This window comes from Gopherus evgoodei, unplaced genomic scaffold (assembly GCF_007399415.2).
Source record: "Gopherus evgoodei ecotype Sinaloan lineage unplaced genomic scaffold, rGopEvg1_v1.p scaffold_51_arrow_ctg1, whole genome shotgun sequence".
NCBI classification, from domain to species: domain Eukaryota; kingdom Metazoa; phylum Chordata; order Testudines; family Testudinidae; genus Gopherus; species Gopherus evgoodei.
This window is the reverse complement of record NW_022060072.1, coordinates 1,306,133-1,332,192: the sequence shown is the minus strand read 5'-3', so window position 1 is coordinate 1,332,192 and position 26,060 is coordinate 1,306,133. Positions and strand designations below refer to the sequence as shown.

General features: G+C 68.5%; 1 protein-coding gene across 1 annotated transcript; it reads right to left on the bottom strand.

Annotated features, from left to right (window-relative positions):
* Positions 1-3,475: 3,475 nt before the first annotated feature.
* LRCH4 (leucine rich repeats and calponin homology domain containing 4) lies at positions 3,476-25,284 on the bottom strand. Its single transcript, XM_030546942.1, has 19 exons — positions 25,237-25,284; positions 23,800-24,011; positions 23,593-23,719; positions 21,097-21,202; positions 20,636-20,772; positions 20,260-20,378; positions 19,348-19,444; positions 15,684-15,771; positions 15,337-15,437; positions 14,399-14,466; positions 11,415-11,540; positions 11,260-11,319; positions 10,846-10,894; positions 10,677-10,740; positions 9,431-9,544; positions 9,147-9,250; positions 7,563-7,700; positions 6,728-6,805; positions 3,476-4,315 (listed from the first exon to the last, which is right to left on the bottom strand). The coding sequence occupies exons 1-19, from the start codon at positions 25,282-25,284 to the stop codon at positions 4,178-4,180; spliced, it is 1,974 nt and encodes a 657-aa protein (XP_030402802.1). The 3' UTR covers positions 3,476-4,177.
* Between the last annotated feature and the right edge of the window lie 776 nt (positions 25,285-26,060).

Genomic DNA, 26,060 nt, shown 5'->3' with positions numbered 1-26,060 from the left:
CCCAGGGCCACTGTGTTGTTTGTGGGTCTCCGTTACCCCCCCCGGGGCTGGAGGGGGGGGGGAGCATCTCTAACTCCCAGCAGCTCCCCGCCCCCCCCCAGACCCAGGGCTCTAGCCCAGCCCATCTCCACGCCAGCAGCTGCAGGGTAAAGGCCCAACTACTGCTACCCAGTGTGTGCATGGGGGGAGTCGCTCCCCGGTGACCCCTGGCCTCAGTGGGGGGGGGGAAGGAATTGTAAATGGGGGGCAGGCAGCCCCAAATCCCATGGAGTTTGGGGACGTCAGAAACTGGGAAGGGACAGGGGGACACAGCGAGCCCCTGGGCTGGGGGGGGTTGAAGGGCAGGCCCTGGGACAGAGGCTGGAAGGAGGGGCCCCCAAGGACCTGGGGGGGACAGGCTGGGAGACCCTTCAGTTGTAAAGAGCTGAGCTCATGCAGGGGAAACTGAGGCTGAAGATTTGTAGGGGACAGTCCTGGCGGGGGGGAGACTCGGACTCTGGCCCCCAAGAGCCGACTGGGGCTGGTGACAGGAGCCTGGGCCCGCAGGGAGGGGAGATTTACCCCCTTCGGCCACTAGAGGGCGCAAGAGCCCTGGGAGCCAGGGAGAGAACCCAGGAGTCCTGGCTCCCAGCCCCCCCTGCTCTAACCACCAGCCCCCACTCCCCTCCCAAAGCCGGGGAGAGAACCCAGGAGTCCTGGCTCCCACCCCCCCTGCTCTGACCCACCAGCCCCCACTCCCCTCCCAGAGCCGGGGAGAGAACCCAGGAGTCCTGGCTCCCAGCCCCCCTGCTCTGACCCACCAGCCCCTACTCCCCTCCCAGAGCCGGGGAGAGAACCCAGGAGTCCTGGCTCCCAGCCCCCCTGCTCTGACCCACCAGCCCCTACTCCCCTCCCAGAGCCAGGGAGAGAACCCAGGAGTCCGGGCTCCCAGCCCCCCCTGCTCTGACCCACCAGCCCCCACTCCCCTCCCAGAGCCAGGGAGAGAACCCAGGAGTCCTGGCTCCCAGCCCCCCTGCTCTGACCCACCAGCCCCTACTCCCCTCCCAGAGCCGGGGAGAGAACCCAGGAGTCCTGGCTCCCAGCCCCCCTGCTCTGACCCACCAGCCCCTACTCCCCTCCCAGAGCCGGGGAGAGAACCCAGGAGTCCGGGCTCCCAGCTCCCCCTGCTCTGACCCACCAGCCCCCACTCCCCTCCAGAGTTGGGAGAGAACCCAGGAGTCCTGGCTCCCAGCCCCCCCCTGCTCGCACCAGCCCCCACTCCCCTCCCAGAGCCGGGGAGAGAACCAAGGAGTCCTGGCTCCCAGCCCCCCTGCTCTGACCCACCAGCCCCTACTCCCCTCCCAGAGCCGGGGAGAGAACCCAGGAGTCCTGGCTCCCAGCCCCCCTGCTCTGACCCACCAGCCCCTACTCCCCTCCCAGAGCCAGGGAGAGAACCCAGGAGTCCGGGCTCCCAGCTCCCCCTGCTCTGACCCACCAGCCCCCACTCCCCTCCCAGAGTTGGGAGAGAACCCAGGAGTCCTGGCTCCCAGCCCCCCCCTGCTCGCACCAGTCCCCACTCCCCTCCCAGAGCCGGGGAGAGAACCCAGGAGTCCTGGCTCCCAGCCCCCCTGCTCTGACCCACCAGCCCCTACTCCCCTCCCAGAGCCGGGGAGAGAACCCAGGAGTCCTGGCTCCCAGCCCCCCTACTCTGACCCACCAGCCCCTACTCCCCTCCCAGAGCCGGGGAGAGAACCCAGGAGTCCTGGCTCCCAGCCCCCTCACTCTAACCCACCAGCCCCCACTCCCCTCCCAGAGCCAGGGAGAGAACCCAGGAGTCCTGGCTCCCAGCCCCCCCCTGCTCGCACCAGCCCCCACTCCCCTCCCAGAGCCGGGGAGAGAACCCAGGAGTCCTGGCTCCCAGCCCCCCTGCTCTGACCCACCAGCCCCTACTCCCCTCCCAGAGCCGGGGAGAGAACCCAGGAGTCCTGGCTCCCAGCCCCCCTACTCTGACCCACCAGCCCCCACTCCCCTCCCAGAGCCGGGGAGAGAACCCAGGAGTCCTGGCTCCCAGCCCCCCTGCTCTGACCCACCAGCCCCTACTCCCCTCCCAGAGCCGGGGAGAGAACCCAGGAGTCCTGGCTCCCAGCCCCCCTACTCTGACCCACCAGCCCCTACTCCCCTCCCAGAGCCGGGGAGAGAACCCAGGAGTCCTGGCTCCCAGCCCCCTCACTCTAACCCACCAGCCCCCACTCCCCTCCCAGAGCCAGGGAGAGAACCCAGGAGTCCTGGCTCCCAGCCCCCCCCTGCTCGCACCAGCCCCCACTCCCCTCCCAGAGCCGGGGAGAGAACCCAGGAGTCCTGGCTCCCAGCCCCCCTGCTCTGACCCACCAGCCCCTACTCCCCTCCCAGAGCCGGGGAGAGAACCCAGGAGTCCTGGCTCCCAGCCCCCCTACTCTGACCCACCAGCCCCCACTCCCCTCCCAGAGCCGGGGAGAGAACCCAGGAGTCCTGGCTCCCAGCCCCCCCGCTCTAACCATCAGCCCCCACTCCCCTCCCAGAGCCGGGGAGAGAACCCAGGAGTCCTGGCTCCCAGCCCCCCTGCTCTAACCCACCAGCCCCCACTCCCCTCCCAGAGCCGGGGAGAGAACCCAGGAGTCCTGGCTCCCAGGCCCCCTGCTCTAACCCACCAGCCCCCACTCCCCTCCCAGAGCTGGGGAGAGAACCCAGGAGTCCTGGCTCCCAGCCCCCTGCTCTAACCCACCAGCCCCCACTCCCCTCCCAGAGCCGGGGAGAGAACCCAGGAGTCCTGGCTCCCAGCCCCCCTGCTCTAACCCACCAGCCCCAACTCCCCTCCCAGAGCCGGGGAGAGAACCCAGGAGTCCTGGCTCCCAGCCCCCCCTGCTCTAACCCACCAGCCCCCACTCCCCTCCCAGAGCTGCTGTGGGGCAGCTGGTTACTCAGGGACCCCTGGCCCGGCACTGAGGCTCCTGGGGTGGCTTTGCGGGGGCTGGTGGGAACCAGTCCCTGGCCCCTGGCACATTTGCGGGCAGAGGGAACCTGGTCAAGTGCCCAGCCTGGGGTTGCATTTGGGGTGCAAAGGGGGAGCCCCCAAGCTGCACCCCCCCCCCCCCGTTGGGACCTGGCCCAGGTTGGATTGGGAACGGGGCCAGGTTGCCACTTTCACCCCGCGGGCGAGGTCGGGAAACCCACTGGGGAGGGCGCCAGGCACGGAGACCCCCGAGCTGGGCAGGCGAACCCCGAACCTCTGGCCCTAGTCCCAGGGCGAGCGGGGGGAGGAAGCGCCAAGGCTGGTCGAGGCAGTTTGGGGGAGATCAGAACCGGGCAGGGAGAGGGGGCACAGAGCCTCGGCTGGGGGTAGGGAGTGGGGCTGCGCCGAGGGTGTAGGGGAAACTGAGGCTGGCAAGTTGGAGGGGAGTAGCCCAGCCCCTGGCTTCCAGGCGTGGGGGTGGCAGAGACCAGCCTAGAACCCAAGGGAGGCGGTTCATTTACCTCTTTATTCCACTAGAGGGCACAACACCCCAGGGCCCATGGGGAGCAGGGGCTGCTGGCGCCATGGGGTGCAGCTTGGGGGGCACCGTCCCATGCCGGGCACAGCCCCAGCCATGGCTTGGTCAGGGTAATCTGCCCCCCCAGCCCCAGGAAACGTGGGGGAGGGGGCACTAAGGAAATGGGGCACTCTCTGAGCCCCCCTGCCCCACGGCCAGCGGCTGCCCTGTGACACCCCAGGCCAGCACCCCCAAGCCCATCACTGCCAGAGGGAGAGCGGCTGGTGCCGGGCCCCGATTTCCTCCCTGCAGGGAAATAAAATCAACACCCCCCCAATCCTTACCCCACGGCTGCTCACAGCCTCCCCCCACCCCCGGCCTAGCCCAAGGGGGCTCACGTGGCTACCAGGCTGCCCCATGACACAGACACTGGAGGGGACCGGGGGGGGGGGGGGGCTGTGCAACAGGAGCTGGGCTTGGGCTGAGGATCCCACTGCGGCCACCAAAGGGGGCCCAGCTCTCGCTAGGCGCTGGGGGGGCAGGGCCCCTCGCTGTACCGTCTGCTTGGGGATGAGCCGGGCCCCCCAGTGCCCCACGTGGGGGAACGCTCAGCACTGTCCAGCCCCCACCGGGCCGGGGGCGTTCTAGTCCCTGGCCCCTCGGCCGTGCCATTAGCGTCAGGGCCCCGCCCCTTAGATCTTGCTGGAGGTGCCCTCGGGGGGCGTCGGCTTCTTTGGGGGCTGGCCCACAGTCAGCAGGGCCTGGACGGTCCGGGCCAGCGGCGCCAGGCTCTCCTCGTCCAGGACGTGCTGGGCCTGGCACAGGGCTTCCTGGGAGGAGAGAGGAAACGTTAGAGGGGGTGGGGAGGCAGCTGCCTGGACCTCCACCGCTGGGGGGCGCTGGTGGGAGACACCCACCGCTCACGGAAGGAGGTTTTAGAGCAGCCGGGACGCCGGGCCAGATGGGCCCCCTTGAACCGAGCCGTTCCAGCGAGGCCGACCCACCGGGGCTGTAATCGGGGTCCCGTTCTGGCAGCGCCAGTGAACTGCCCCCCACCCCATTCCCACCGGGGCCAGCGGGCACCCGCCCGGCCGCGCCAAAGCACAGACAAGCCAAAGCAAACCAAGACAAAAGCCACACGGTGGGTTGGAGCGCTGCATTTCTCGGCGAACGCGACAGCGCGGGGGGCAGGACACACACGCGGCGGCCGGGGGAGGGGGGCACACGTACAACAGGAAATCGCCGAGAGAGAAGGACCCGCTGGGGCCACCCCCGGGGGCAAAGGCCCACACGCTATTTACACGTTTGTACATGCCGGGCCCGGCAGCCGGGCTCGGCCTTCCAATATATATATCAAATACAGAGCCGTATAATTTAACCGCGTTAAGGCAACCGAACCGAGCTGGCCGCAGGGCAGCCCGTGGCCACTGTGAGGCACTGGGGAGCTGGAGAAGGGGGCTGGCTCGCGCCCCGAGCGGGGCCCACACCGGGGCTCCGGGACCCACAGCAGGTCTCCGAAGGAGGAGGCGGGTTTGAAGGCAGTTGGGGAACGGAGAACCCCCAGAATCCACCAGACCCCAGAGGGAGAGGACTGACCCAGCCCCACACCCCGCCGTGGGTCGCTCTAAGGCACTAGGCAGGGCCGGGGGCCCCCCACGCTCCTCAGAAGCCCCAGAGCTTGCAGTAGGCCAGGAAAAGCAGCGACATCACGGAGACATAGAAGAGGGCGAAGCCGGCGAGGGGCCCGGGCAGGGCGGGCGCGGCGTGGGCAGCGGCAGGGCTCTCCTCCGCGGCTCCGGGGTGCAGCAGGGCCCGCAGGGTGCCCCGGAGCCGCCCGGCGTCCCCCTGGAGCACGTCGGAGGCGGAGCAGAGGGCGACCTGGGCCCGGCGTGGGAGACAAAGACAGGAGAGAGGTTAAGGGAGCTGCTGGGGGCATGAGACCGGCTGGGCCCCCAACCCTGCATCTGCCAGCACCCAGGAGACCTGCCGGAGCCAGACGGGGAGGGGAGTGGGGGCTGGCGGTTGGAGCAGGGGGGCTGGGAGCCAGGACTCCTGGGGTCTCTCCCCGGCTCTGGGAGGGGAGTGGGGGCTGGCGGTTAGAGCACGGGGGCTGGGAGCCAGGACTCCTGGGTTCTCTCCCCGGCCCTGGGAGGGGAGTGGGGGCTGGTGGGTTAGAGCAGGGGGGGCTGGGAGCCAGAACTCCTGGGTTCTCTCCCCAGCGCTGGGAGGGCAGTGGGGCTGGTGGGTTGGAGCAGGGGGGCTGGGAGCCAGGACTCCTGGGTTCTCTCCCCAGCTCTGGGAGGGGAGTGGGGACTGGTGGTTAGAGCAGGGGGGGTGCTGGGAGCCAGGACTCCTGGATTCTCTCCCCGGCGCTGGGAGGGGAGTGGGGGCTGGTGGTTAGAGCAGGGGGGGCTGGGAGCCAGGACTCCTGGGTTCTCTCCCCGGCTCTGGGAGGGGAGCGGAGGCTGGTGGGTTAGAGCAGGGGGGCTGGGAGCCAGGACTCCTGGGTTCTCTCCCCGGCTCTGGGAGGGGAGCGGAGGCTGGTGGGTTAGACCGGGGCGGTTGGGAGCCAGGACTCCTGGGGTCTCTCCCCGACTCTGGGAGGGGAGTGGGGGCTGGTGGTTAGAGCAGTAGGGGGGCTGGGAGCCAGGACTCCTGGGTTCTCTCCCCGGCTCTGGGAGGGGAGTGGGGGCTGGTGGTTAGAGCAGTAGGGGGGCCGGGAGCCAGGACTCCCAGGTTCTCTCCCCAGGGTCGGTGCTGGGTGCTGTACGACAGACCCCACGCTCAGCTGGCGGGGGGCCAGGCAGGATCTCAGCCCCACGCTGCTGCCGTGCAAAGGGGGGACAGGAGCCGTCAGCACTGGCCCACGGGGGTGGGCGCAGCAGGGGATTCTGGGGGTGACCCCAAGGCATGCTGGGAGAAGAGCACTGCATCTCCTGGGGTGAGGGGCCTGTCAGCTGGGAGTCCGTACCTGGGGCGTGGCTTGGGCGACAGGGGCGTGGCTTCGCACAAGCAGGGTGTGGCTTTGCACAAGAGGGGGCATGGTAATCACATGAGCACAGTGCACTTGCATGAGAGGCTGGGACCGAGAGAAAGGTGGGGCTTTGCACAGGGTAGTGCAATTGCACAAGAAGGGGCGGGGCCTTGCACTAGTGCAGCCCCATGGGGGCGCCATGTAGAAGTGACTCTCTGCTCCCAGCTGCACAGCACAGAAATCAGAGACCCCCCATCCCCCCAGTTACCTCTGGGACCCCCATGCGGCGACAGGCCTCCAGGAAGCTCTCCACGTTTTTCCGACATTTGACCTTGTTCAGCTTTGGCTGTGGGGAGGGCAGAGAGGGGTGAGAGGGATGGGGGGGCGCAGGGGGCTAAGGGGTAGCCAGAGCTGGGGGGGGCCAAGGCTGGGCGGGGGGGGCAGGGAAGCCCAAGCTGCTGTCCCATCATACGGACACTCAGTTTCCTTTCAAGATGACGCAGTCCAGGCCTCAGTTCTGGAGACAGACCCAGAGCTGGGGAGAGAACCCAGGAGTCCTGGCTCCCAGCCCCCCTGCTCTGACCACCAGCCCCCACTCCCCTCCCAGAGCTGGGGAGAGAACCCAGGAGTCCTGGCTCCCAGCCCCCCTGCTCTAACCACCAGCTCCCACTCCCCTCCCAGAGCCGGGGAGAGAACCCAGGAGTCCTGGCTCCCAGCCCCCTGCTCTAACCACCAGCCCCCACTCCCCTCCCAGAGCCGGGGAGAACCCAGGAGTCCTGGCTCCCAGCCCCCCTGCTCTAACCCACCAGCCCCCACTCCCCTCCCAGAGCTGGGGAGAGAACCCAGGAGTCCTGGCTCCCAGCCCCCCCTGCTCTGACCCACCAGCCCCACTCCCCTCCCAGAGCCGGGGAGAGAACCCAAGAGTCCTGGCTCCCAGCCCCACCTGCTCTAACCCACCAGCCCCCACTGCCCTCCCAGAGCTGGGGAAAGAACCCAGGAGTCCTGGCTCCCAGCCCCCCCTGCTCTGACCCACCAGCCCCCACTCCCCTCCCAGAGCCGGGGAGAACTCAGGCGTCCGGGGCGGGGTGGGGTTCCCCACTCACCACGGCGGGAGACGGGACGTGGATGAAGGGCACAGAGCGCGGGCGCAGGTGGTTGACCAGCTGGCACAGCACGGCCCCGTTGGCCAGGGCATCGCCCAGGTCCTCCGCCAGCGTCACGCTGAGTCGCGATTCAATGGCCTGCGGGGCGGTGAGGGAGAGACAGGCGGCTTGGTGGGGGCCCATAGACACCCCCCCCCACGCACTGCAGGGAACTTACGCACAGGTGTCGGGGAAGCTCAAATTACCTCCCCGGGGAAGCAGGGGCAGAGCTGCGGAGAACCCAGGAGTCCTGGCTCCCAGCCCCCCTGCTCTAACCACCAGCCCCGACTCCCCCCCCAGAGCCGGGGAGAGAACCCAGGAGTCCTGGCTCCCAGCCCCCCCTGCTCTAACCCACGAGCCCCCACTCCCCTCCCAGAGCCAGGGAGAGAACCCAGGAGTCCTGGCTCCCAGCCCCCCCTGCTCTAACCCACCAGCCCCCACTCCTCTCCCAGAGCCGAGGAGAACCCAGGAGTCCTGGCTCCAGCCCCCCCTGCTCTAACCACCAGCCCCCACTCCCCTCCCAAAGCCGGAGAGAGAACCCAGGAGTCCTGGCTCCCAGCCCTCCTGCTCTAACCACCAGCCCCCACTCCCCTCCCAAAGCCGGAGAGAGAACCCAGGTGTCTGGGCTCCCAGCCCTCCTGCTCTAACCACCAGCCCCTACTCCCCTCCCAGAGCCGAGGAGAACCCAGGAGTCCTGGCTCCAGCCCCCCCTGCTCTGACCCACCAGCCCCCTCTTCCCTCCCAGAACCGGGGGGAGAACCCAGGAGTCCTGGCTCCAGCCCCCCCAGCTCTAACCCACCAGCCCGCACTCCCCTCCCAGAGCCGAGAACCCAGGAGTCCTGGCTCCAGCCCCCCCTGCTCTGACCCACCAGCCGCCACTTCCCTCCCAGAGCCCGGGGGAGAACCCAGGAGTCCTGGCTCCCAGCCCCCCCTGCTCTGACCTACCAGCCCCCACTCCCCTCCCAGAGCCGGGGAGAGAACCCAGGAGTCCTGGCTCCCAGCCCCCCTGCTCTAACCACCAGCCCCCACTCCCCTCCCAGAGCCGGGGAGAGAACCCAGGAGTCCTGGCTCCCAGACCCCCCTGCTCTAACCACCAGCCCCCACTCCCCTCCCAAAGCCGGAGAGAGAACCCAGGCGTCCGGGCTCCCAGCCTTGCAGTCCCTGGTGTGGGATCTCAGCCAAGCTTTCAGGGGCGGGCTTTGTCTGAACACTGTGTGTGTGCCTCAATTTCCCCACGTGTCACTCCCGTATCTAGGGCGCGGGATTGGTGCAGCGACCCCTGGAGGCAGGTGTGACAGCGACGGGCTAATGGGGCACAGAGATCGGCCCACCATGGCGAGGGCCCGCCCCCCGCAAGGAGCCAGCCAGTGGGGCTGGGAACGAAGCGCCCAGGTGACCGGTTTGCCCAGGAGAGAGATAAAGCCCGGGGCGGGGGGGGGGAGGCAGGGGCCTTTGGGGGCCTCAGGGGGGACCCCAGGGGCCCCACCCAGGGGGACTCGCTGCGGGGAGCTCATGGGGGGACCGGGCGGGGGGGCGCGGCTGTACCTTGCGGAGCTGGACTGTTAAGTCCTTCTCGTCCAGGTCGTGCGAGCTGGCCCGTAGCCGCAGGGGGTGCTGGGGGTCGGCGGTCGGGTCGTTGGGGGTGCAGGCTGCAGAGAGGACGGCAGGGCTCAGGGGACGGAGACGCACGGCCGGCGGGGAGCGCGCGGCCCCGTGCAGGCGTGCAGGCCGTGGGCAGGATTCGAACCCCGGACCTGCGGAGCTGCCGGGGGTCACGGCAGTTCCCTGCCCCGCCAGCAGAGGGGGCAGAGCCGTGGGGTGCCACCTACCAGAGCCAGGCTTGATGGCCGTCCGTGACGAGGAGCGGAAGAGGAAGCTGCTGGGCTTCTGCGCCGAGCCGGGCTCCCGTGCCAGGGGGCTGGAGACCTGCGGGGGGAGCGACTCTGGGGGGCAGGGGGAGAAGGGAGGTGAGATCCTGCCCCAGAGCACCCCCCAACCGCACAGCTGGGACCGTGGCGCTGCAGGTCCCTTCGGCCAGGATCACCTACCCCAGGGGGACACGTGTCCCACGCCAGAGCCAGGGAGAGAACCCAGGAGTCCTGACCCCCAGCCCCCCTGCTCTAACCACCAGCCCCCACTGCCCTCCCAGAGCCGGGGAGAGAACCCAGGAGTCCTGGCTCCCAGCCCCCACTGCTCTGACCCACCAGCCCCCACTCCCCTCCCAGAGCCGGGGAGAGAACCTAGGAGTCCTGGACCCCAGGCCCCCCTGCTCTAACCCACCAGCCCCCACTCCCCTCCCAGAGCTGGGGAGAGAACCCAGGAGTCCTGGCTCCCAGCCCCCCTGCTCTAACCCACCAGCCCCCACTCCCCTCCCAGCGCCGGGGAGAGAACCCAGGAGTCCTGGCTCCCAGCCCCCACTGCTCTGACCCACCAGCCCCCACTCCCCTCCCAGAGCCGGGGAGAGAACCTAGGAGTCCTGGCTCCCAGCCCCCCTGCTCTAACCACCAGCCCCCACTGCCCTCCCAGAGCCGGGGAGAGAACCCAGGAGTCCTGACCCCCAGCCCCCCTGCTCTAAGCCACCAGCCCCCACTCCCCTCCCAGAGCCGGGGAGAGAACCCAGGAGTCCTGGACCCCAGCCCCCCCTGCTCTAACCCACCAGCCCCCACTCCCCCCCCAGAGCCGGGGAGAGAACCCAGGAGTCCTGGCTCCCAGCCCCCCTGCTCTAACCTACCAGCCCCCACTCCCCTCCCAGCGCCGGGGAGAGAACCCAGGAGTCCTGGCTCCCAGCCCCCACTGCTCTGACCCACCAGCCCCCACTCCCCTCCCAGAGCCGGGGAGAGAACCCAGGAGTCCTGGCTCCCAGCCCCCCCTGCTCTGACCCACCAGCCCCCACTCCCCTCCCAGAGCCAGGGAGAGAACCCAGGAGTCCTGGCTCCCAGCCCCCCTGCGCTGACCCACCAGCCCCCACTCCCCTCCCCACAGACACTCCCTGGTCATATGTGTCCTGCCGCGGCCCCCCCCCCCGGCCCCCGAGCGTTACCCCTCTCCTGGCCACGCCCCCCTTCCCGCACTCACCCTGCTGCCGGGGCATTTGCCCAGGGGATGCCGGGCTGAGGACACCGGGTGGCTGCTCTGTGACCTGAAACAGACGTGGGGGGGTTGGGAGGGGAGTCAGCCTGAGTCCCATGGGGCACCATTCCCCCCACCTCCAAACCCCTTCCGACCCCAGTCCCTCCCCTCTCACCTGGGTCCTCGGCTTCCTCTGGGGCAGGCTGCTGCTCTCCGACGGGCCACTGGGGGGAGACAGAGCCAGGTGAGGGGGCTGCTCTGGGGCCCCCAAGGGGGCATGAAGTGCCCCCAGCGCTGGGATAGGGCCCCCGACCCTGCCGTGGAGGGGGGGACAGGGTATGGGGGGGGACACAAGGAGGAATGGCTCAGCCACCCTCATCTCCAGAAGGCGACAGAGCTGGAGCAGCCCCAAGGCTGCTCTAGCTTATGGGGGGAGGCGGGGGAAATCCCAGCAGCTCCACGGGGTTTCAAGTTGCCTCTGGGCCCGAGCCCGGCCCAAGGGAGACAGGAGCTCCCTGCCAATGAGGGGGGAGAGGACTTCTCCTGGGGGGGCGGGGGAGAGGAATGTCTCATGTGGGGGGTGTCTCACTTGCTGGCCGCTGGGCCCTGTGCGCTGCCGAAGCTGCCTTTGGCCCCCATCCTCAGCAGGCTGTAAGAGACGCAGAGAGGGTCAGGGGGGGCGGAGGCCAAGATGTCCCCACCCAGCCCCGGCCCCGGCGGGGGGCCCACCCCCCCTCCACGTACCTGTCCCGCTTCTCCAGCGCCTGGCTCCGCAACGCGTGCTGCTGCCGCTCCCTCTCCTGCCAGATCTGCAGCGTCTCGGGGCGCCTCCGCTCCTCGCCGGGGGGCTCTTCCTGCGGAGGGCTGGGCCTGGCGGGAGGGATTGGGGCCATTGGTGGGGGGCAGGAGAACCCAGGCCAGCACTTTGCAGCTTAGTTTCCCCTACAGGGGTGTGGGGGGGGGAGTCAGATGACAGGATAACAACCTACTACAGCTGAATGACAGCTAAGACTCCTCACCCAACGCGGCCACCTCTGGGGTGGGGCGGCTGGTTACCCAGGGGGGCAGGGCGGCCGGTTACCCAGGGACCCCTCGCCCGGTGCTGAGATGCAGCCAGGGCCGGTGCAACCATTTAGGCGAACTAGGCGGTTGCCTAGGGCGCCAAAAAGCGGCGCCCTCAAAAATTTTTTTAAAAATGGTTGCAGCCGCTGCTGCTGAAGAGGCAGTCTGAGGTGCCCGCAGCAGCAGCTGCCTGCAGCGGGCAGCCCAGGGCACCCCCGGGGTCAGGACGCAGCCGCGGCAGCCCAGGGCGCCCCCCGGGTCAGGGTGGCAGCCCGGCAGCCCAGGGCGCCCCCCGGGTCAGGACGCAGCCCGGCAGCCCAGGGCGCCCCCCGAGTTAGGACGCAGCCCGGCAGCCCAGGGCGCCCCCCGGGTCAGGACGCAGCCCGGCAGCCCAGGGCGCCCCCCGAGTTAGGACGCAGCCGCGGCAGCCCAGGGCGCCCCCCGGGTCAGGGTGGCAGCCCGGCAGCCCAGGGCGCCCCCCGGGTCAGGACGCAGCCCGGCAGCCCAGGGCGCCCCCTGGGTCAGGACGCAGCCCGGCAGCCCAGGGCGCCCCCCGGGTCAGGACGCAGCCACGGCAGCCCAGGGCGCCCCCCGAGTCAGGACGCAGCCGCGGCAGCCCAGGGCGCCCCCCGGGTCAGGGTGGCAGCCCGGCAGCCCAGGGCGCCCCCCGGGTCAGGACGCAGCCCGGCAGCCCAGGGCGCCCCCCGGGTCAGGACGCAGCCCGGCAGCCCAGGGCGCCCCCCGAGTTAGGACGCAGCCGCGGCAGCCCAGGGCGCCCCCCGGGTCAGGGTGGCAGCCCGGCAGCCCAGGGCGCCCCCCGGGTCAGGACGCAGCCCGGCAGCCCAGGGCGCCCCCTGGGTCAGGACGCAGCCCGGCAGCCCAGGGCGCCCCCCGAGTCAGGACGCAGCCGCGGCAGCCCAGGGCGCCCCCCGGGTCAGGGTGGCAGCCTGGCAGCCCAGGGTGCCCTCTGGGGTCAGGGAGCCGCTGCGCGGCAGCCCAGGGCGCCCCCCGGGGTCAGCGTGCCGCTGCGGCAGCCCAGAGGTTTGGGCTGACGGTAGCTGCGCTGACCCAGGGGAATCCCTGAGCTGCAGGCAGAGGCTCAGAACCCCTCTCCCTCCCAGAGCAGGGGCTCCAGCCTCTGCAATTTTTCTCGTTGCCCGGCGGGGGCGCCGGCGGCTGGGCAGAGCTGCGCAGCTCTGCTTAGGGCACGTGGCAGGGGCCCTGCGACAGGGGCACAACACCAGGGCTTCGCTTCTGGAGGAAAGCGGCGGCTGCCCCCTGGCTCAGCCTCCATGTCAGCCCCAGCGAGGGGCACGGAGAAGAAAAGAGCCTCAGCAGTGGGCTGGTGGAGCGGAGGAAGAAAGAGGACCCCAACGCTCATGCGTTGGGCAAGGCAAGCAAGTGCCTCCCCACAGGTCGGCCTCAGGCGCCCGTGCTCCTGCCCCCTTGGTCCTTGGTTGGTCCCTGCTCCTGCCCCCTTGGTCCTTGGCTGGTCCCTGCTGCTGCTCCCCTTGTGCCTGGACAGCTGGAGAGAACAGCAGCCTGCAGAGCTGAGCTGTCCCAGTGCCCCCAGGCACCCCCCTGACCCCATCCCCCCAACAGCCCTGACCCCCAGCTCCGAGCCCAGTCCCTCTGAGCTGGAAACCCCCTGACCCCATCCCCCCAACAGCCCTGACCCCCAGCTCCGAGCCCAGTCCCTCTGAGCTGGAAACCCCCTGACCCCATCCCCCCCACAGCCCTGACCCCCAGCTCCGAGCCCAGTCCCTCTGAGCTGGAAACCCCCTGACCCCATCCCCCCAACAGCCCTGACCCCCAGCTCCGAGCCCAGTCCCTCTGAGCTGGAAACCCCCTGACCCCATCCCCCCAACAGCCCTGACCCCCAGCTCCGAGCCCAGTCCCTCTGAGCTGGAAACCCCCTGAACCCATCCCCCCAACAGCCCTGACCCCCAGCTCTGAGCCCAGCCCCTCTGAGCTGGCATTTGGGGGGGGGGCAAGATGGAATTTTCGTCTAGGGCGCAAAATATCCTTGCACCGGCCCTGGATGCAGCCACCCCTGGGGCAGGGCGGCCGGTTACCCAGGGACCCCTCTCCCAGCGCTGGGATGCAGCCACCTCTGGGGCAGGGCAGCTGGTTACCCAGGGACCCCTCACCTGGTGCTGAGATGCAGCCACTTCTGGGGTGAGGCGGCTGGTTACCCAGGGACCCCTCGCCCGGCGCTGAGATGCAGCCACCTCTGGGGCGGGGCGGCTGGTTACCCAGGGACCCATTGCCTGGTGCTGAGATGCAGCCACCTCTGGGGCGGGGTGGCCGGTTACCCAGGGACCCCTCGCCCAGCGCTGAGATGCAGCCACCTCTGGGGCAAGGCGGCTGGTTACCCAGGGACCCCTTGCCTGGTGCTGAGATGCAGCCACCTCTGGGGCTGGGCGGCCGGTTACCCAGGGACCCCTCGCCCGGCGCTGAGATGCAGCCACCTCTGGGGCAAGGCGGCTGGTTACCCAGGGACCCCTTGCCTGGTGCTGAGATGCAGCCACCTCTGGGGTGGGGCGGCTGGTTACCCAGGGACCCCTTGCCTGGTGCTGAGATGCAGCCACCTCTGGGGCAGGGCGGCCGGTTACCCAGGGACCCCTCTCCTGTCACAGAACAGGGGCTAACCAGCTGCTGCTCACCTGCTGTTCGGCACCTTCTCCCCGACATCAGCTCTGTGGGGAAGGCTCCTCTCTGCTCTCCGCTTCTCCTGGGGACAGAAGGCAAGAGGGAAAGGATTAGGGAGAGAACTCAGGAGTCCTGGCTCCGAGCCCCTACTCCCCTCCCAGAGCCATGCAGAGAACCCAGGAGTCCTGGCTCTGAACCCCCCTGCTCTAACCGCCCAGGCCCAGTGCCCAGATTCCTTTGTAGCTGTGTGTTGGCAGCCGTGCAAGCCCAGCCCACTCACACCACGGGCAGCCTGGCACGGTCCCGCTTGAAGCCTGAGGCTGCCCCTCCCCGCTTGGGCAATTCTCTGGGCCCGCTGGCACAGCCGTGCCCCCAGCTGGCAGGAGCAGTGGGCCTGAGCTGGAATTATCCCTCAAAACTACATCTCCCAGGATACACCATGGCCAGGGAGTCCCAGGATGCAAGAGCCTCACTCTGAAACCAGACCAGGGTGCACCATGGGAGATGAGTCCAACTAGGGAGCCCAGTCCACACAGGGAATGGAGGCTTGTGGTTTCTAAACTACATCTCCCATGATGCAAAAGCTTCCCTCACCCTGAGGCCAGACCATGGTGCACCATGGGAGACGCAGTCCGACTAGGGAGCCCGACGCATAGGGGAGAATGGGTGGCACGAAGCCAGCGAACCATAACTCCCATGAGGCAGTGCGGCAGCGGCGCCCAAGCCAGAGATTTCAGTGTTCGAATATTTTCCAGAATCCCTAAATTCTCTTGGGTCTGGGAGTGGGGCCATGACCCCATTTTGGGTCCAGTGCAATACTTCTCTCTGCCCTGGGCCAGTTCCTCCCCCCTTCCCCTAGGGGGCAGCACCCCTGCAGGAAGAGAGGACAGCCAACAGGCCCACGGTGGAGCACTGCATCCTGGGAGTTGTAGTCTTCCCGGCCCCCCCTCACCTCTGCCGGGGCCACGGCATGCGAACTGCTCTCCAGCTTGGCCGCTTCCTCCTCCTCCACGCTGGTGTCGATGAAGTCGATCTGCTCCAGCTCTCCATTGGCTGCGGGGAGGAAAGCATCAGCGGCACCGCTCCGCGCCCAGCGAAGCCCTGGGAAGGTGGGCACACAGGGGGTGGGAGCTGCTTGGCGGGCACGTGTGGGTCTGCTGGGGCGGCAGAGCTGTTGCTGGCAGGAGAGGCCAGCAGTTGTTTTCCCCTTTGGCCGCAGCAGCCATCTCCCCGCGGGTAACTGGGACCCCGGGAGCAGGGGCGAGGGAACCCCACCTGGAGGGACTACTACCCGCTTACCTGCCCGGTCCTGCTTCTCCTTCAGCTGGCGGGGATCACGCACCAGCTCCGCGATGCGGAACGACAGGTCGGAGAACTCGTCTGTGGACTGAGAGAGCAGAGGGGGCGGGTGACTGTCGGGGGGCACAGAGGGGGTCGGATGCCGGGACTGCCCAGCGCTGGTGAAAGGGACCGACGCCGGTACGTGAAACTGACCGACCCGCACGACTGACCGATCCGCGCCCGGCGCCAGTGAAAGGGACCGACGCCAGTATGTGAAACTGACCGACCTGCACGACTGACCGATCCGCGCCTGGTGTGGGTGAAAGGGACCGACGCCGGTACGTGAAACTGACCGACCCGCACGACTGACCGATCCGCGCCTGGTGTGGGTGAAAGGGACCAATGCCGGTCCGTGAAACTGACCGACCCGCACGACTGACCGATCCGCGCCCGGCGCCAGTGAAAGGGACCAATGCCGGTCCGTGAAACTGACCGACCCGTACGACTGACCGATCCGCGCCCGGCGCCAGTGAAAGGGACCGACGCCGGTACATGAAACTGACCGACCCGCACGACTGACCGATCCGCGCCTGGCACCAGTGAAAGGGACCGACGCCGGTACGTGAAACGGACCGACCTGCACAACTGACCGATCCGCGCCTGGTGTGGGTGAAAGGGACCAACGCCGGTACGTGAAACTGACCGACCCGCACGACTGACCGATCCGCGCCTGGTGTGGGTGAAAGGGACCGACGCCGGTACGTGAAACTGACCGACCCGCACGACTGACCGATCCGCGCCCGGCGCCAGTGAAAGGGACCGACGCCGGTACGTGAAACGGACTGACCTGCACAACTGACCGATCCACGCCTGGTGCGGGTGAAAGGGACCGACGCCGGTACGTGAAACTGACCGACCCGCACGACTGACCGATATGCGCCCGGTGTGGGTGAAAGGGACCGACGCCGGTACGTGAAACTGACCGACCCGCATGACTGACTGATCCGCGCCCGGTGTGGGTGAAAGGGACTGACGCCGGTACGTGAAACTGACCGACCCGTACGACTGACCAATCTGTGCCCGGCGCCAGTGAAAAGGACCGACGCCGGTACGTGAAACTGACCGACCTGCACAACTGACCGATCCACGCCCGCTGTGGGTGAAACTGACCTACCTGCACGACTGACCAATCCGCGCCCGGCGCCAGTGAAAGGGACCGACGCCGGTACGTGAAACTGACCTACCTGCACGACTGACCGATCCGCACCCGGTGTGGGTGAAAGGGACCGACGCCGGTACGTGAAACTGACCGACCCGCACGACTGACCGATCCGCGCCTGGTGTGGGTGAAAGGGACCGACGCCGGTACGTGAAACTGACCGACCCGCACGACTGACCGATCCGCGCCCGGCGCCAGTGAAAGGGACCGACGCCGGTACGTGAAACTGACCGACCCGCACGACTGACCGATCCGCACCCGGTGTGGGTGAAAGGGACCGACGCCGGTACATGAAACGGACCGACCTGCACGACTGACCGATCCGCGCCCGGTGTGGGTGAAAGGGACCGACGCCGGTACGTGAAACTGACCGACCCGCACGACTGACCGATCCGCGCCCGGTGTGGGTGAAAGGGACCGACGCCGGTACGTGAAAGTGACCGACCCGCATGACTGACCAATCCGCGCCCGGTGTGGGTGAAAGGGACCGACGCCGGTACGTGAAACTGACCGACCCGCACGACTGACCGATCCGCGCCCGGCGCCAGTGAAAGGGACCGACGCCGGTACGTGAAACTGACCGACCCGCACGACTGACCGATCCGCACCCGGTGTGGGTGAAAGGGACCGACGCCGGTACGTGAAACTGACCGACCCGCACGACTGACCGATCCGCGCCTGGTGTGGGTGAAAGGGACCGACGCCGGTACGTGAAACTGACCAACCCGCACAACTCACCGATCCGCGCCCGGTGTGGGTGAAAGAGACCGACACCGGTACGTGAAACGGACCGACCCGCATGACTGACTGATCCGTGCCCGGTGTGGGTGAAAGGGACCGACGCCGGTACGTGAAACTGACCGACCCGCACGACTGACCGATCCGCACCCGGTGTGGGTGAAAGGGACTGACGCCGGTACGTGAAACTGACCGACCCGCATGACTGACCGATCCGCGCCCGGCGCCAGTGAAAGGGACCGACGCCGGTACGTGAAACTGACCGACCTGCACAACTGACCGATCCGCGCCCGGTGTGGGTGAAAGGGACCAATGCCGGTACGTGAAACTGACCGACCCGCATGACTGACTGATCCGCGCCCGGTGTGGGTGAAAGGGACCGACGCCGGTACGTGAAACTGACCGACCCGCATGACTGACCGATCCGCGCCCGGCGCCAGTGAAAGGGACCGACGCCGGTACGTGAAACTGACCGACCTGCACAACTGACCGATCCGCGCCCGGTGTGGGTGAAAGGGACCAATGCCGGTACGTGAAACTGACCGACCCGCACGACTGACCGATCCGCACCCGGTGTGGGTGAAAGGGACCAATGCCGGTACGTGAAAGTGACCGACCCGCACGACTGACCGATCCGCACCCGGTGTGGGTGAAAGGGACCGACGCCGGTACGTGAAACTGACCGACCCGCACGACTGACCGATCCGCGCCCGGTGTGGGTGAAAGGGACCAATGCCGGTACGTGAAACTGACCGACCCGCACGACTGACCGATCCGCACCCGGTGTGGGTGAAAGGGACCGACGCCGGTACGTGAAACTGACCGACCCGCACGACTGACCGATCCGCGCCTGGTGTGGGTGAAAGAGACCGACGCCGGTACGTGAAACTGACCGACCCGCACGACTGACCGATCCGCGCCTGGTGTGGGTGAAAGAGACCGACGCCGGCACGTGAAACTGACCGACCCGCATGACTGACTGATCCGCGCCCGGTGTGGGTGAAAGGGACCGACGCCGGTACGTGAAACTGACCGACCCGCACGACTGATCGATCCGCACCCGGTGTGGGTGAAAGGGACCGACGCCGGTACGTGAAACTGACCGACCCGCATGACTGACCGATCTGCGCCAGCTGTGGGTGAAAGAGACCGACACCGGTACATGAAACGGACCGACCCGCACGACTGACTGATCCGCGCCCGGTGTGGGTGAAAGGGACCGACGCCGGTACGTGAAACTGACCGACCTGCACAACTGACCGATCCGTGCCCGGTGTGGGTGAAAGGGACCGACGCCGGTACGTGAAACTGACCGACCTGCACAACTGACCGATCCGTGCCCGCTGTGGGTGAAACTGACCGACCCGCATGACTGACCAATCCGTGCCCGGCGCCAGTGAAAAGGACTGACGCCGGTACGTGAAACTGACCGACCCGCACCCGGTGCTGGTGAAAGGTTCCAACGCTGGTATGTGAAACTATCCGACACAGGTGAAACCGACCCGGAGCACGTCACAGCACGTAACAAGCTGTGACCCCCAAGCCAGCACCGCCAGTCTCCTGTCTGCCATCCAATCCCTCTTCGCAGTCCACCAGCTCCCATGCAGCGCTGGCATCGCCTTGGAACGCAGAACCCTGACCCACTGCCCATCGCTCGGGGCTAGGAAGGGGGGGGCCGTTGCTGCCCTGCGTGCTCCAGATGGCACCGTGCCGTGCGGTCCATACCTCGTTCCCAGACCACCGCTTGCTGCCGCTGTCGACGCTGTTGAAGCCTGAGTCCAAGCCGCCGTACTGCCGGCCGGGGTAGAACTCGTCGGAGAGGCTGAGGAGCAGAGAGAGGTGGGTGAGGGGGCAGGGAGAGGTGCTTTGAGATCCTCTGGTGAAAGGTGCTGGAGAAGATGCTTCACAATGCAGCACGGAGCCTGGAATCAGCCCAGTACAGAGACGGGCAGGGGAGTGACGGAACTTGGCACTTCCTCCCCAAGCTCTCGAGAAAGGGGCAGATCCAGAAATAGAATCCAGGAGTCCAGGCTCCCAGCCTTCCCCCGCTCTAACCCATCAGCCCCCACTCCCCTCCTGGAGCCGGGGAGAGAACCCAGGAGTCCTGGCTCCCAGCCCCCCTGCTCTAACCACCAGCCCCCACTGCCCTCCCAGAGCTGGGGAGAGAACCCAGGAGTCCTGGCTCCCAGCCCTCCTGCTCTAACCCACCAGCCTCCACTCCCCTCCCACAGCCGGGGAGAGAACCCAGGAGTCCTGGCTCCCAGCCCTCCTGCTCTAACCCATCAGCCACCACTCCCCTCCTGGAGCCGGGGAGAGAACCCAGGAGTCCTGGCTCCCAGCCCCCCCTGCTCTAACCCACCAGCCCCCACTGCCCTCCCAGAGCCAGGGAGAGAACCCAGGAGTCCTGGCTCCCAGCCCTCCTGCTCTAACCCACCAGCCTCCACTCCCCTCCCACAGCCAGGGAGATAACCCAGGAGTCCTGGCTGTCAGGGGTGGGGGAGCCAGTGGGTTTCTATCTGCTGGAGGGGCAACCAGTGGGAACAGGATACAGAACATCTAGCAGCACTGGGTTGCCACGCGGGGGCCGGCCAAGCTGGGGCGATTCCAGGTCCCCCTGCCCCAGTGAAGCTCCCTTACCAGGTGCCAAAGCCGGTGGGCCGGGTGGGCCGGGTGAAGTCGGCCAGGTCAGGCCCTGTTTTGCTGCAGGCTTCCAGGTTGAGGTACTTGAAGATATGGATTTTGCCTTTCAGGCAGATCTGGGGTGAGAGACGGGGGGGTAGGGGTGGAGGAGGCTCATTAGGGCTGGGCTGAGGCAGGGGGAGCCCCCACCCCTTCACAGAGTCACCGCCCGGTCCCATGTTAGCCACCCGCACAGTGGAAAATCGGTGCCTGGTTGCCCATTGGGACGGCTCTGGCTTTACCGCCCGCCCAGCCCTCCTTCCCCGGGTCAGTTTCCCTCCATCCCGCCAGTCCCGCTGCCCCCCCCCTCGGGCCGGGCCCCGCCCCGGCTCACCTGCGCGGGCGGCGACTGGAGGGGGTTATTGTCCAGCAGGATGGTCTGCAGGTGCCGGAGGTGCCGGTAGCAGACGGGGATGCGGGCGACCCGGTTGCAGGAGAAATCCAGGCGGACCAGGGGCAGCTCCGACAGCTCTGGAGCAGCAGAGGGGCCCGGTGAGCGTGGCAGGGGCCCCAGCTGCCCCACGGCCGGAAGGGGGGGGATCTTTGGGGAGTCCCAGTCCCGCCTGGCACCCCCTGGCACTGGGGCATCGGGGGATGTGGGGCTAGAATCAAGACCCGGACCCAGCTCCCAGGGCACTCCAACAAGGAGAAAGGGCCCGAAAGGTATTCGCGCTCCGGCCCTTTAAGTACCAGCTCACTGGGCTCACAGGATTGGTGGCTTCCATTCCCATCCTGCACTCGATTGGCTGGAAGGGGTCCTGCCCCGGGATTTAAAGAGACGGAGGGGGCACTGACCTTCGGGCAGGGCGGTTAGCTGGTTCCTCCGCAGGTTCAGATCTCGCAGGGACTCCAGCCGGCCCATGCTGGCCGGCAGAGCCTGGAGTTCATTGCAGCTCACGTCCTGGGGGGTGGGGGGGTTGGGTTAGCAGGGCCTGGCGGGGGGGGGGGATTCGTATCTCGTTGTCAGTGCCCTGGGGGGAGCGGGGCGTTCGGGGCTGGCCGGGGAGCCCCCCGCTGATCCCCCCACTGTGCCCTAGTGCTGCCCCGCTCCCTGCCCCACAGCACCCCCTAGCGCAGCCCTGGGGCCAGCCCTGTCTGCCAGGGGAGAGCGCCCCCTGCTGAACCCCCCGCCCTGCTCCCTGCCCCACAGCGCCCCCTAGCCCTGCCCTGGGGCCAGCCCTGCCTGCCAGGGGAGAGCGCCCCCCACTGAGCCCCTGCCCTGCTCCCTGCCCCATAGCAACCCCTAGTGCTGCCCTGGGGCCAGCCCCGCCTGCCACGGGAGAGCGCCCCCTGCTGAGCACCCGCCCTGCTCCCTGCCCTAAAACGCCCCCTAGTGCCGCCCTGGGGCCAGCCCTGCCTTCCAGGGGAGAGCGCCCCCTGCTAAACCCCCAGCCCCACTCTCTGCTCCACAGCGCCCCCTAGCACCACCCTGGGGCCAGCCTTGCCTGCCAGGGGAGAGCGCCCCCTGCTGAGCCCCCTGCCCTGCTCCCTGCCCTACAACGCCCCCTAGCACCACCCTGGGGCCAGCCCTGCCTTCCAGGGGAGAGCGCCCCCTGCTGAACCCCCAGCCCCACTCTCTGCTCCACAGCGCCCCCTAGCGCCGCCCTGGGGCCAGCCCTGCCTGCCAGGGGAGAGCGCCCCCTGCTGAGCCCCCTGCCCCGCTCCCTGCCCCACAGCGCCCCCTAGTGCCGCCCTGGGGCCAGCCCTGCCTGCCAGGGGAGAGCGCCCCCTGCTGAGCCCCCTGCCCCACAGCGCCCCCTAGCGCCGCCCTGGGGCCAGCCCTGCCTGCCAGGGGAGAGCGCCCCCTGCTGAGCCCCCCGCCCCGCTCCCTGCCCCACAGCGCCCCCTAGCACAGCCCTGGGGCCAGCCCTGTCTGCCAGGGGAGAGCGCCCCCTGCTGAGCCCCCTGCCCTGCTCCCTGCCCTAAAACGCCCCCTAGTGCCGCCCTGGGGCCAGCCCTGCCTCCCAGGGGAGAGCGCCCCCTGCTGAACCCCCAGCCCCACTCTCTGCTCCACAGCGCCCCCTAGTGCCACCCTGGGGCCAGCCCTGCCTGCCAGGGGAGAGCACCCCTGCTGAGCCCCCTGCCCTGCTCCCTGCCCTACAACACCCCCTAGCGCAGCCCTGGGGCCAGCCCCGCCTGCCAGGAGAGAGCGCCCCCTGCTGAGCCCCTGCCCTGCTCCCTGCCCCACAGCACCCCCTAGCGCAGCCCTGGGGCCAGCCCCGCCTGCCAGGGGAGAGCGCCCCCCACTGAGCCCCTGCCCCGCTCCCTGCCCCACAGCAACCCCTAGTGCCGCCCTAGGGCCAGCCCCGCCTGCCAGGAGAGAGTGCCCCCTGCTGAGCCCCTGCCCCGCTCCCTGCCCCACAGCGCCCCCAGCGCAGCCCTAGGGCCAGCCCCGCCTGCCAGGGGAGAGCTTCCCCCGCTGAGCCCCCTGCCCTGCTCCCTGCCCCACAGCGCCCCCTAGCCCCGCCGTGGGGCCAGCCCCGGCTGCCAGAGGAGAGCGCCCCCTGCTGAGCCCCTGCCTTGCTCCCTGCCCCACAGCGCCCCCTAGTGCTGCCCTGGGGCCTGCCCCGCCTGCCAGGGGACAGTGCACCCTGCCGAGCCCCCCCCCCACCCTCCCTGCCCCACAGCGCCCCCTAGTTCCCCCCCCGGGCCAGCCCCGCCTGCTAGGGGAGAGCGCCCCCTGCTGAGCCCCTGCCCCGCTCCCTGCCCCACAGCGCCCCCAGCGCAGCCCTAGGGCCAGCCCCGCCTGCCAGGGGAGAGCTTCCCCCGCTGAGCCCCCTGCCCTGCTCCCTGCCCCACAGCGCCCCCTAGCCCCGCCGTGGGGCCAGCCCCGGCTGCCAGAGGAGAGCGCCCCCTGCTGAGCCCCTGCCTTGCTCCCTGCCCCACAGCGCCCCCTAGTGCTGCCCTGGGGCCTGCCCCGCCTGCCAGGGGACAGTGCACCCTGCCGAGCCCCCCCCCACACTCCCTGCCCCACAGCGCCCCCTAGTTCCCCCCCCCCGGGCCAGCCCCGCCTGCTAGGGGAGAGCGCCCCCTGCTGAGCCCCTGCCCCACTCCCTGCCCCACAGCACCCCCTAGCCCTGCCCTGGGGCCAGCCCCGCCTGCCACGGGAGAGCGCCCCCTGCTGAGCCCCTGCCCTGCTCCCTGCCCCACAGCGCCCCCAGCACCGCCCTGGGGCCAGCCCCGCCTGCCGGGGGAGAGCGCCCCCTGCCGGTCTCCCAGCTTGGCAGGAGGGATCTGGCGGGGTCCCCGTTTCGCAGGCCGGGCCCCGCGGCGCCCGCCGGCCCCACTCACCAGCTGGCGCAGGTTGCTCAGCGAGCCCATCTCGTCGGGCAGCGAGGCCAGCTTGTTGTTGGTGGCGACGAGGACCTTGAGGGGCAGGCGGCAGAGGCAGGGCGGGAGGGAGGTGAGCTGGTTCCGGCTGCGGGGTGGGAGAAGGCGCCGTTAGAACCGCGGCCGGCGCCAGTCAGGCCGGATCCCTCCCCCCAGCCCGGCCGTTACCTGAGGTTCAGGTAGGTGAGGGACTGCAGGTTGGCGATGGCCGGCGGGATGCTCCGCAGGCAGTTGTGGTACAGACTCAGCCCTTCCAAGGAGACCAGGTGGCAGGCGTCCTCGGGCACTTCGGCAAAGCGGTTCCGGGAGAGATCTGGGTGTGGGACGAGAGGGGAGGCTGTTAGGCGCCCCCCAGCGCCTGCACCAAGCTCCCAGGTGTCCTGCTACAGGCAACTCGCCTGGCAGTGCCCAGCACAATGGGGGGCCCTGAGCTCATGAGGGGAAACTGAGGCACGGTGACCAAGCCAGGAAGAGGTGTCCTGCTCTAACCACCAGACCCCCCTGCCCTCCCAGAGAACCCAGGCGTGAGGCCGCGCACCACCCGCAGAAGGCAGGCGGGGGGACATGCGCCGGTAATTCCTGTAAATCGACCTAGCAGAGGCCGGATCACGGCCCGGCCCGAGCCCAGGGGTGCTGGGAGGAAAACGCCACATGTGGCCATGAGCACGGAGGAATTGGGTGGGAGCCCTTGAAACAGCTGGACCCTGCAGCTGGAATCGCATTTGCTCGACGCACGTCCCATAGAGATTTCGCCTCCCAGCCCAAGAGCAGGGTCACAGTTAACTCTCCCCAACCCATTCCTAAGCGAAGCGAGGAAGGGGAGAGATTTGTGTAAATGCCTGATAGTTTCACTTTTCCTCACTCATTCACCCAGGGGTCCTGGCTCCCGGGAGCAGAGAGGCCTCGGCACAGCCAGGGACGAACCCAGGAGTCCTGGCTCCCGGGAGCAGAGAGGCCTCGGCACAGCCAGGGACGAACCCTGTGCAGTGCCTGGCACAATGGGGGGGCCCCCAATCTCAGTCGGAGGGGTCTGTAGAGTATCTGGCACCATGGGGGGCCCTGATCTCCGTCAGAGAGATCTGTGCAGTGCCCAGCACAATGGGGGCCCCCAATCTCAGTTAGGGGTGTCCATAGAGTACCTGGCACCATGGGCGGCCCTGATCTCCGTCAGAGAGATCTGTGCAGTGCCCGGCACAATGGGGGCCCCCAATCTCAGTTAGGGGTGTCCATAGAGTACCTGGCACCATGGGGGGCTCTGATCTCCGTCAGGGAGGTCTGTGCAGTGCCCGGCACAATGGGGGCCCCCAATCTCAGTTAGGGGTGTCCATAGAGTACCTGACACCATGGGGGGCCCTGATCTCCGTCAGGGAGGTCTGTGCAGTGCCTGGCATAATGGGGGCCCCCAATCTCAGTTAGGGGTGTCCATAGAGTACCTGACACCATGGGCGGCCCTGATCTCCGTCAGGGAGGTCTGTGCAGTGCCCGGCACAATGGGGGCCCCCAATCTCAGTTGGGGGGGCCCGTACAGTGCCTGGCACAACAGGTGTCCTGAGCCCAGCAGGGCTCCTGGGCTCTCCCCTAACCCCAGGACGGAAGGGGACAAACAGCCGAGCAGAAGCTCCCTGTGGCTCGCCGGGCCCGGAACGGAGGCATGGCCCGTTTCCAAGTGGCCGAGGCTGCGAGCGGCTGGCGGGAGACCAGCCCAGCACTCACCACCGAGAAGGGCTGACTCAGGAGCCGTTTCCCTGCACACACGCGCAGGCCCTGGGCTGCAGCCGCCGGCAGGGTAAATGTTTTGTCGACCGCGCGACCCAGAGGGGCCCAGGCAAGCTGCCGAGAGGGTATTGAACTTGGCACCGAGCGTGCGAGCCTCTGGCAGGAGAAGAGCCGTTCCTGCAAGCCCCTGACGAGGATCAGGCCTGGGCACTGGCTCCCTCTGGGCTGAAAGGAGCAAAGCTCTAAAAGGAGCCGCTGGAAAAGCCGAGAGGGGCAGAGAAAAGCCAGGAACAGCAGGACAAGGCTGGAAGGATGAAGCCAGCCGCTTTCCCGTGGGAACAGAGCACCGCTGGGAGTCATCTGGGCCCAAACGCCCCGGGGCGGAGGTGGATTGGCCCTGTCTCGACGCCTTCCCACCTGCCTTTCGGGGAGAGACGGCTTCACCCCGCCCAGGGGACCATCCAGGGACGAGGGCGAAACCCTCCGGCCTGCGCTTCCCAGAACGTGGGCCCAGCTGATTAAAGTCCGTGGGGAAGAGGGAAATGGGGCCATATGACAGCCCACACCAACACGGCACCGTTTCCCCACAGATCAGCGCAACCCTCGGGACTGGGGACGGCCATGGCCTGCGAGTCTCCTCACAAACTGCGAGGGGATCTGTTCCCAGCAGATCAGAGCCTGCCCACACGCCACCCCTCCGGCACTGGGGTGCA